Here is an 11,989-nt window from a genome sequence, read left to right on the forward strand (position 1 = left end):
GTCAGCAGTGGGCACTGGGCAGTTGCTGTTCCATTTCGGAAACATTTTTTAAAACCAGCCATTGGAGGTGTAAAAAGTATAAAGATTCGGCAACTCCAGGTTACATAACTAATTTAAATGTGCAGGTATTTTACAAACAAGCTGTCTGAGCTTTTATCCAGCTATGGACCACGGAACCAGTGAAGAATGGACGCTACTAGGCTATCACTATAGCTATTTGCTGTGTAGTGTGTGTGTGTGTGTGAGTGACTGTGTGTGTGTGTGTGTGTGTGTGCGTGCGTGCGTGCGTGTGTGTGTCATGACAGTGCGCGCACACACACATCGTCCACACACGAAAACTAGCAGATCTACAAGCTCGTTGTGAGCTTGTATATTAGCTATGTAGCCTAGCTAACAGTCGTAGCAGCAATAGCTTCTCAACCATGTAAACACGTTGGTTTCGGCTCTACGGCTATTAGCTAGGCTACATACATAGCCGATGCGTGATTTGGAATTGCACACGCGTTCTGGGCAAACCCCGCCCATGGAAGCTTTTGATTGGCTGAACCGGCGCTAGGGAGCGCTCCTTTTTGGTCGCTTGGACCGCACGGCGGTGCGTTTATCGTGGGCTTGCCCAGGCCTTACGGCCTGGGCATAAATATAACGATTGCATTCACCACGGCTTCGTAACTCGCGCGGCCGGCGCCTGCGGCGCTCGGGGGCGAAGAGCAGGACCAAGGTCCGCTGGCCTTCGCGCCGCTTGCAATGTCGTGGACAATAATCAAACGCCTCCGCCCAGAACGCATGTGCAATTCCAAATTACGCATAGCCGATATACAAGCTCACAGCGCGTCGCTTTCGCGACGCGTTGTGAGCTTGTAGATCTGCTGTTTTCCGTGTGTGGGTGTTGTGTAAACACACACGCACGCACACACACACACACACACACACACACACACACACACACACACACACACAGGCTACACTACACAGAAAATAACACAGGCACCACACAGTGTAACTGTCCGTTGAGAGAGCCTGCTCTTCTCTCTGGCAAACAAGCATACCGTGAAACCACGCCCCCCCTTGATACGACTCTGTAAAACAAACGTTAATATTAATTAGATATGCCTACGTCACGTTACACCACAGAACATTGATAGCTAATATTTAATGAGTGGCGCGAAAGATTTCTTTTGGACCTAGAAACTGGAAGTACACAGAAATAGCTACAGAGACAGCAGAAAGCTCTGAATCCCCAAGCCTATGGGCAAATTGAACCATATCACTGCTCCCTATCACAAGTGACTCATTGATATAATATATATTTATAGAAAAAGTGATTTTGTGTTTCATGGACCTTTAAGGGCGGTTGATTAATAAAGAGACGTCAGACGTAACAGTTTGTTATTATGGATTATTGCCTCCAATCTACCATTGCAAGATGGACCTCCAATTTCTTCCATACTGCCCTGTGATGTGTGTAGTCGTGTGCTCCTTGCTATATCCTCATGGGTCTTTTATAGCAAGCGGCTTTAATTTTTCCAATCCCTTTATAATCCTTCTTTGTTCAATTTGAAATCTTTCGGGGAAAATAGTTTGCCGTTTAAGTATTAAGCTGTCCTTCCTTTTGGAATACATTAGCCAGCTTCTTTTTTTCCCCTCCATTAGGCTAGACTAGATTCATTGAAATATGCAAGGTGACAACTTCTGTCTTTTTTATTTTGAAGAACTTAGAAGTGAAACTTTTTTTTCTTGATGGTCCTCTGAGGACAAACTGTGTTAAGAGTTAAGACAGATGGCCAGTCAGCAGAGTCTATTGGTGCGGCCTGCCCTTAATGTTCGTAGCCTAGCCTGTTGCATCCTGGAATGGGCCGACGCAGGGGTGTTGCACCAAATCCTGAGCCCTGGGTACAAGGATTCACTGTGGGCCCCCCATGAATGTTCTTCATGGGGGGGGGGGGGGGGGGGGGGGGGGGGGGGTTAACCCATTTAGACTGGGAACGCATTATTAAAGGGGAATAATTTTCAATATTGAACTGTGTCATTAAGGCCTATACCTTAGAGGAGTTGTGTGGGGGGGGAAAAAAAGAAAAAAGTTCCCCCCCTTCTGTGTTGCCTGGAACTGGAGGATTGATTTTGGGGTTTGTATTGTAAAGTACAACTTGATGACATCACACATTGAAAATGGGTGGTCTTCCCCTTTAAGCATTACATTGTGCTTTAACTATTGAAAAATAGCAAAAAAATCTTTTTTTTATTTTTTTTAATCATGATTTATTTTGTCAGTGGTGCTCAAACTTCTTGTGAAGGACCCCCAAAATGATATGTATTTGGCCACAGACCCCCATCTCAAAATATTTAGTTCCAGGGACCCCCCAGAAGCAAAATTTGAGTTACAAATGTTCGCTTGAAAAAGAAATATATTCAAAAAATTTGTACACATTTAATTCAAAAATAGCAGATCTACAAGCTCACAGCGCGGCACTGTGTGCTTGTATATCTGCTATTTCCCCCCCCCCCCCCCTCAGTGAGAGATTAACAGAAAGAAAACTGAGATGATAGTGTTTGGTTCACCATCTAAAGCTCCTATATTGTTATCCACAATGAAATGATCAAGCATGTTCAACAGACTATGTATACCTGTATATAGTTACAATCAAACAGGAGATGCATTATTCCACACTTTATTGTTCATATTGTTTTCTGTCCTCTAGTCTAGATAGTTAGAAAAACAATTGAGAGCAACATCCTGACCATATCTAAACTCATGGTTAAACCATTACGAACAGTGTGGACCTATAAGATAGAGATACCATGCAGGAATCAGATTAAACGTCACTAAAAATGTTGCTGATCATTGGCCCTGATCATGTTGCAGCCTACTGGCCCTCCCTGAGACTTGTTGCCACACGATGACAGGGTTTGAGGTGAAAAGATGAGACATGCTTGGTCATTGCAGCATCGCAGACATGAGGCACCGCTCTTTAAACCACAACTTTTCAAATGTTTTTAAAAGGCCTCCTCCGTGTGAGAGTCCAGTGGCAGATTCAGTGTGCAGTGCAGGGGAGGCAGCAGGCACACTGACAGAAAAAGGCTGGGTCTGTTTTTTCAACTGTATTATTTTGCAATCATCTTTTCATGACGAAACATGTACTGTATACAATACTGTATAGAGTCTACTACATGTTATGTTGAATGCATGCTTTCTCAATACGTTTTGCAAGTTTTCTTTGTCGGTGCAAGCTGGTACGTCTTGACGGTGGTTCAGGAGCAGCATCGGGTGAGGAGAGAAACCCCTGCGTGAAGAACAAGTACTACCTTGGTGAGGAAGATCTTCCAGCTACCACTGAGAACTGCTGCTGCTGCTGCTACAACTACAAAGCCTGTGGAACTGGTATAACCCGGACAACGATTTGCTGATTCAAACAAAACAAAACAAAACAAAACAAAACTATGAACATGTCTGGGAATTTAACTAATCCTGACCACTGCAACACCACTAATCCTGTGACATATAAGATCCTATCGTTGCTGATGATTGGAGAGTTTACGCTGGCCCTTCCTCTCAACCTCACGGTCCTCTACATCTTCCTCTTCAGGTTTGGAGACAACATCACCCCCCACTTTAACATCCACTCTCTATGCCTTGTGCATACACTTCATATTGCTACATTGCATTGTTACAATACATCTAAGGCATTTAAAGGAAAACTTTGTTTTTTTACAACAAGGTTTCATATTTTAGATTGTAATTAGAGAAAAGGAAAAGTGAGTGTTAAAATGTTTTCATTTGCTTTGTTCTATAGTTTTATCGTGTTTACCATGCTAAAATGTGGGGCATGCGTACACATGGGGGCATGCGTACAAGTGGCTAAATATGTCTTTTTAGACACAATAAGCCAGCAGTTTCTTTATTGCTATTTACAGTAACACTTCTAGCCCCCATAAAATAATTTTAACACTCATCTTTTATATTCTTTAATTACAACCTAAAATATGAACCCTTGTTGTAAAAGTTGTATTTTAACAGAAATATGTCAAGGAACCTAGCCTTTATGGATAAAGCTCTTCTTAATGATTTCACAAATGATTACTATGTCCCGAGATTGATCACTGTATGATATAGTGGAGCATAGGGCCGCACACATACGGTACAAGTATACACATACCTATCACTATCATAATTTTGCACTATTCAAATATCTAGGGTGTATTAGTATGCCCAGAGGGAGCCCTGTGGAAAAATCCCGCAAGACCATATTATCTTAATTTGTGTGGGAGGGATATGAAATTGACTAAAATCTGTTTCAAATTGTGCAGAGTTTAGCTAATGTACACAGAAAATCCTCAGTATTATCCATTTGTAACGTGAGTGAGTGTGAAAATGAAAGGGTCCATTTGGTTACATGACTTGTGTACACTCTCAGAGTAAAATGTATTGTCAATTTGGTCATTGTTCCAAGTTTGCAATCATCTCTATTGTAGTGGTGGATGCTGTCCATAGTGTATGTCATACTGTATGTGCATGCATGAAGTGATGCTGCATTCCAGTCTATCTTGGTCTCACTACATCGATTACACTGTTTAAAAAAATGGGAAGAGCAATTGATATCTCCAGGAAATGTGCTTCTCTTGTTGCTTGTACTCTTCTATGTCAGATTGTCCAACGTTTAGTTTTACGTCACCTTGACTATAGCCGCAAGCGGTGTCCTCAGAAAGCTCCAGATTGTCCAAAATAGCTGGGCCAGCCATCCAGGATCATTGTGAATCATGGGCATAAAACTTTGATTCTGTGAAAAAAATAGTAATATAATTATTATTATTTTCACAGAATGAAAGGTTTTATGGTCATGATTCACCAGGATCCTGGATGTCCTGGATGCCATGTATTGCACTTTCAGTCATGACTTTAATATTTTTGTATAATAGCAATTTATTTTTATGTGGACCCCAGGAAGAATAGCTGGTTGCTAGCATCAAATATCAAATCAAATCAAATCAAATCAAATCAAATGCTCTCTGGAAAAGGTTGCATTTAACAACAATCGTCTTTGTTAAGATGTTTTCTGTACTGTGTCCTGAGCTTAATTCATACTGCAATATGTAACCAGAGACTGTGACGTGTGCTGTGCCTAGAATCAGATGAAATGAACCCAGATTGGGTCAAAAAGGGGTTATACTGTAAATGAGTGTTTTGCGCTTATTCAATCCAATCCACATTACATAAGGGTTAACATTTTACTTCTACTTTTGTTTCCCGCTCAGGTTCAAGTTCTGGAAGACCAACAGTGTCTTCCTCTTCAACATCGTGGTGGCTGATTTCCTGCTCGTCGTGTGCCTTCCGTTCAAGGCACACCACTTCATGACTGGCCAGAGGCGCAGCAGCAATAAACTTGCGTGCCAGACCATGCTCACCTTGCTGTTCCTCAACCGAGGAGCCAGCATTGCCTTCCTGACCATCCTGTCTCTGGACCGCTACTTCAAGGTGGTCCACCTCGGGCGGGGCAACTTCCTCAGGAGGAGGTCCCCTCAGATCTCCGTCCTCATCTGGCTCCTCCTGCTGCCTCTCACCATCCCCACCATGCTGAAGAGCTTTGATTGTTGCAACAGCCTCGGACGCACGGACGACACGAAAGGTTTCACTGACGCATTCAGAGAGGTACAGATTGGCTTTGGATTTTAATTTACTTTTGTCTTAAGAAAAGATTTTAATAATATGGCATATCCACAGATTATGTAAACTGCGGACATGCCCACCTGGGGCCCATATAGGGAAGCCCACCTCGTACCCATATGGGACCCATGTGGGCGTGCTGGCTGGGGAGGATCATAAGTGTACCGTCGTGACTGGTTCACCTTGTCACATTTCACTCAGGTTTTTTCATATCACTTACTTCACACTGTCTACTGCCTTCACCCACTTATGTATTGCAATGTAGTTTCAAATACAGCCACGGGGTGGCACTTAGGAGTCAGCAAACATCAGCAGGATATATAATGTCTCATACAAGAAATGTATTTATCCATGGCATGTTATGGAAAGAAAATACAAGTGTTAATCAGAAACAGATTGGTTTCTTCTTTCCCCACCACAGTCATGCAATTTAGCTAAATTATGTTTTAATTAAGATTAAAGAAAATATTGAGTCTAAAAATGTCAAAAATCGTTCTTATTCTTATGTTCAATCACAATCAGAATTGGTTATGTTCAATCACAATCAGAATTGGTTTCTTACCTATGTCAACTACATTTGAATAATAATAGTTACCTACTCCTTGCACGAGGGAAATTCAGTATTTTCAGCCCAACCAATTTGCTGCCCACAAGGAGCACGTGAGCAATTAGGAGTTAAGAGTCTTGCTCAGGGACACACATCAACATTGCTACCATGGTCTGGAATTGAACCAGGGACAACCAGGGGCTCTGGATCCCCAAGCGGGCTCCCTAAACATTCAGCTATGGCTGCCCCTTTCTAAGCTTCTGATGATAGAGTTCGTAAAGACTTTTAATTGTAGGCTGTTATTGCTGCACACATCAGTCGGAGCTGCCGCTGAGCAATTCATAATGTTGGACTATAATATTACAAAACTAACATTAACCACTTTAATCCTATTTTATACCTTGGCTTTTTGAAAATGGACGATCTACGCTTTACATAAATTGTGCATTACATTCACACCAATCTCGCGAGACAAGAGTCAATGATGGCTATGAAAGGATGAGTGGGCGGTCCCTTTTCTTGACGATGGCTTGCCAGATTGCATTCACACACACAGATGGCAGGAAACCATGCAAGGCACCAACCTGCTCACCTGTAGCAACTAGGAGTTGAGACTTCAGAGTCTTGCACAAGGATTCTTAAACATTATCTCTGGGGGAGCCCAGAATCGATCTGAAAACCTTTTGAGAAACCTCTGTGTTTTATGCCAGTTTCTCTACCCCTGAGCCACCATCACACCTAATAAGATCCTTTACTCTAGCCTACCTATCTATCTAACATTATATTGATCAATGAATCGATAGCTTAATGGCTGTCTTTGCCACGAAAACATAATAGGCAAAACTCAAATTGAAAAACGAATTTACATGATGATCTTCTTCCCGGATTCAAACTGCCTTACCCAAGGATCAAGACATTACAACACATTGATTCTACCACCAAGCCATGGTAACTCTATAATCGTTTGTAAAACACACACATACATCCTTCTGAGTACATTTGCAGAGCATCAGTCTGTCTTATCAAAACTCCTTTTAATAAAATGTAGTCAGCCCATATAACACTATAAACATTTTAGTTAGTTTTGCTATTTGATTTATTAAATAAATAAAAAACTAAGCTGAAATAAATAGCGTAGCATAGCTGAATGGTTAGGGAGCCCATCTGGGAAACCAGAGCCTCTGGTTGGCCCTGGTTCGATTCCAGGCCAAGGTAGCGATGTCAATGTTTGTTCGTGAGCAAAACTCTTAGCCCCTAATTTCTCACGCACTCCTTGTGGGCAGCGAATCAGCTAGGTTAGGAAAATACTTAATTTCCTGACGAAATAGGTGTAGGCCTATATAATATATACTGCTCAAAAGAATGAACGGAACAAAATGTTCCCTTAATTCTTTGAGCAGTACTACAGTATACTGTACTCAAATAAATTAAGGGAACATTTTGATCCCTTCATTTCTTTGAGCAGTATATATATATATATATATATATATATATTAAGGAAACAAACACATTATTATTATTTTATTTTTTCTCCCTTTTCTCAATTCAAATGAGCTGTCTTGAGGGGTTCAGAGTCTTGCCCAAGGACTCTTCGACATTAACTCAGGGGGAGCCCGGATTCGAACTGGGAACCCTTCGGGAACCCTTCGTGCTCTAATAACAGTTTCTCTACCCCTGAGCTATGCCGCCCCATAAACATTAACAGAAAGTATGTAGTCTAGTATTTAACCACTGACCATTTGAAATACAAACAGTAACAAGGCAGCAGATCACCACTGCCCCTTAGTGGCGGACAGTTGAAAATCACATGACGTGCATGACATCCCTGACATGCCTGATCTGGGCAAATTGCCCCAGGAAATGTGACAAGGTGAACCAGTCACGACGGTACCTCTCCCCATGATAAACATAACCATCACCTAGAATATTGTCTTGTCTTCTAATTGCCTCATCGATTATTGATTGATCAGAATTCCACGGCAATGAGCCACAAACCTTTGGATCAAAAAGATCAAGGTCAAAATCAGGAGACACAAGAGAAACAAGATGGTTTAATTTTAAATTGCAGTTATTTGTGGATGTCATAATTAGGGAATATAATATGGTTAATTCCTAATGTATGTTTTGTAAAGGCCAGTTCACACCAATGATTTGCGATCGATGCAACTTTACCCTGGGAAGATTAGCTATTCAGGAACGCCCTGCTTCACACACACACACGCGCACACGCACACGCACACGCTCACGCACACACACACACACACACACACACACACACACACACACACACACACACACACACACACACACACACACACACACACACACACCGATAACCATCGGTCCGGGGAATCAGGGAACCTTTAGGTGACCCCTCTAACATGTAGGCCACCGCTGTCTAGACTTGCAACTTGCAACAACTTCCAACCACTTGCAACAACTTCCAATCACATGCAATAGAATGCCAAAATTGCACCGACCTGCAACAGGACAATTCAGACTTTTGCGATTTCTCTCAAGGTACAGGACAGGTATTGCAACAATGTTGTTGCATTGTGAATTATTGGTGTGGAATGGAGCTAACTTTGGGTCCCAGTGGAGTCAAAACTCCACTACATGTGGTGGAATTAAATGTAGTGGAATGAAAGTCATAAGTTTCGTAATAGACCTACTCAAGTGAAGTACAGATAAGTACATTACTCACGTAATATAAATGTACTTTGTTAGTGTCCACCACTGTCTGCAATCCCTCTGATCAGCTATACAACTCTCTTATTTTAATAACAGAAACAGTGTAATTCAATTTGACTTTGCCAGCGCTAATAGCGTGTCAAGGTTTGTGGAAGCAGCCCTGGTGGTTTGCGTAATGCAACATGGTGTTTTGTTATGTTATGACTTCTCCAATGTGGGAGGAGTTGCAGAATATTCACTTGCTTGTGGTCCATTTCTCTTACATATTTCAAAACTTCTTCTTTCGGCTACTTCCTACCGAGGTCGCCATAGCAGATCACCTGTTGGCATGTTTGTTTTGTTTTCTGCCGCTTAGTCTGGGACTCCATGTACTCTCTCACTGCATTGCAGTCGTAAGGACATGTTCCGTTCGTGGCCCTGCAACAATAATCGTTTTAAGAACACTTTTATTCCCTCCGCCATTAGACTTTTTAATTCGATGGCCAGCCGCTAGACCTGGACTACTAATTATTTTTTTAGGCCTATGCAATGGACTTTTTATTATCCACATGGTTACCTTTTTAAATGCTTTTTAATGTTTTTATGTGTATTCACTCTCTGTTTTTAACCTGTGTCCAATTCCTCTTTTTGTGTTGTGTTTTTAACTAATATGCCTGTATGTAGCTATGGGATATCTGAATTTCCCCTCGGGGATCAATAAAGTATCTATCTATCATCTATCTATCTATCTATCTATCTTATTTATTTCATTCATTTTTTTTATTGATTGTGACTCCTATGGGCTGGGGCAGTACCTGTCAGCAGGAGTTGTTGAATTGGCATTACCTCTCTAAATCTGCATGTTTGGGGGTGTGTTTTATTTCTATGTTCAGGTGGTCTTCTTCACGCAGATCCTCGTCCCGTTCTTCATCCTCAGCTACTGCACGGTGCGCATCGTCCACCGCCTGAGGAGGAAGACGGTCGGGGACAAGACCAAGCTGAGGCGCGCCGTGTGCCTGGTCATCTCCGTGGTCCTGGTCTTCTCCGTGTGCTTCCTGCCGTGCCAGCTGTCCAGGATGGCGCTGCTGTTTGTGCGTCTGAAGGAGTGGCAGGAGGTGGAGAACGTGGTGGTGCAGGTGTACGACGGCTTCATGGTGCTGTCGTACATCGACTGCCTGCTGGACCCGCTGGTCTACTGCTTCTGCTACTCTGGCTTTAAAGACGCCTACCTGGCCACGTTCTGTCCCACCGTCATACGCAGGAGGCTCAGCGTGGATCAGTGGAACAGTGGAACCAGCGGAACCGGAACGACGGCTACCTCAGCAACTCGCCGACAGTCACAGGTCATTTCACCAGCCACCATGCTGATGATGGACAATAAGTGACTCTCTTTCTCTTTCGTAGTTTTATTACTTTTTTTCTTTCTTCACCAGACAGCAGCTTGTCAACTTAAGCCTCTATCAGAGTTCAGGGTGAAGAGCTATTCACTTCACTGCGGTGTAGTTTTCTAGCTATCACCTAAAAATACATAACAAAGCCTAGGTGATAGCTAGGAAACTACAACGCGGTGAAGTGAATAGCTCTTCACCCTGGACTCTGATAGAGGCTTTAGCATCTTCCATCGCACACCCATTAGCAGTCAGAAGTGTGGAAATACCTCACAGACAGGAGGGCCTTTTTCTCAACTTCTTGGTCAGAAGTTTAGCAACATTCAAATGAGCATGTCGTCGTTGTCTAGCCTCGTAAACCTCCATGCAAATGCGATTTTCCGGAAGTTGGTGGTTTACGCTATAGTCGTTGTCAGGTGGAACCTTATATGTCCAAAATGTGAGAAGTTGTGTGCTTGTAGATCTGCTTTTTTCACTACTTTTGTGTGACACTTTTGTATAATGTAGCCAGGGGGCTGCCTGTCAGTTTCTGCCTGACAGTGACGATATCTTCTTCAGATATTTCATATTTCAATGTATGACACATCATTTGTACTTCAATAATCTGTAAAAAGCTGAAAATATATAATATAATAGAGTTTTTCCACCCAACTATTTGCTGAAAGTGATGATTTATAATTAAAAAATGTTTGTATAGTGCAAAAGGTTAAGCTGTTGTCATTCACCAGAAACAACGAGGAGTACTGGTCTTACACAATGCTGTTGCTCTACTCACTTCTCTTTTAAGAACCACTTAAAAACACTACCGTTTAAGCAAGCATTTGCCAATTTTTTTTTTTTTTTCATTTTCATTTGGTTGTGGAGATTGACCCAACAGTTTTGAAGATATGGCTTATAGAATGATGCCATGCTGAAATACTACTTTTGAGATATTCAAGTTCTAAATTTGGGAGGACCAACAGAATTATGGCCCGATCTCTCACATTAATTTAAAAAAGTCTTATTTACATGCAGAGTTAAGCTCTGGCGTTTAAGTGAAATGTAGCCTGATATTTATGACATGCTTTTGTGGCTTTATCACATTAAAAAATAAATAAATAAATAAAAAAAGTAATTTCAGCTGTGGTCTAAAGTAGTGGCTTCCGAAATGACTGCCCCAGTGTCATGCTCAGTCACAATTGTGGAATGTCTTAAATGATGTTGTTAGTTGAATGGCTAAGGTTCGAAACTCAATGTGCACCAGTGCCACGTCACCTGCACACATACATATCGTATAGCTTCCTTGTAATACTTTAAAGTAGGACTGTCATCTAAAGGGGTACTGACACTTTAAAAAGTAATCTTAAAATAGTAGTTAATATGTTCATGATGTCATTGTGAGAATGCACAATTATACGCCAATCAAATGAATTGACTGTACTTACTTGGACTATACTTACTGTACTGGTCAGCTGTTGTTGGGGGGCGAGGGGCAGATTACACAGTGACATGAGTTTCAGACTATTTCAGACCGTTTTCAGAGAGACCACATGACCTACTGTATCATACTATTATAATTTCAGGGCGTGTCAGCAGGCCTTTAAGTAAAAGTATCAATACCATTGACGATGTCAACAACAAAACCACACACTGGATCTGATTAAATCCTCCCCAAACAATCATAACAGACAACATGGTAATAGGCTGATAGAATAGCAAACCTATGCTGCTAATCAGTCTGCGGTGCTT

General features: G+C 41.9%; 1 protein-coding gene across 1 annotated transcript; it reads left to right on the top strand.

Annotated features, from left to right (window-relative positions):
* Positions 1-3,441: 3,441 nt before the first annotated feature.
* LOC308301161 (12-(S)-hydroxy-5,8,10,14-eicosatetraenoic acid receptor-like) lies at positions 3,442-10,258 on the top strand (the record flags this gene model as incomplete). The annotated part of the gene is made up of 3 exons (XM_080745054.1): positions 3,442-3,581; positions 5,248-5,641; positions 9,767-10,258. 3 exons carry the CDS (start codon positions 3,442-3,444, stop codon positions 10,256-10,258), a joined length of 1,026 nt encoding a protein of 341 aa, XP_080601180.1.
* Between the last annotated feature and the right edge of the window lie 1,731 nt (positions 10,259-11,989).

This window comes from Nannobrachium achirus (assembly GCF_963921795.1).
Source record: "Nannobrachium achirus genome assembly, chromosome: 16".
NCBI lineage: Eukaryota > Metazoa > Chordata > Actinopteri > Myctophiformes > Myctophidae > Nannobrachium > Nannobrachium achirus.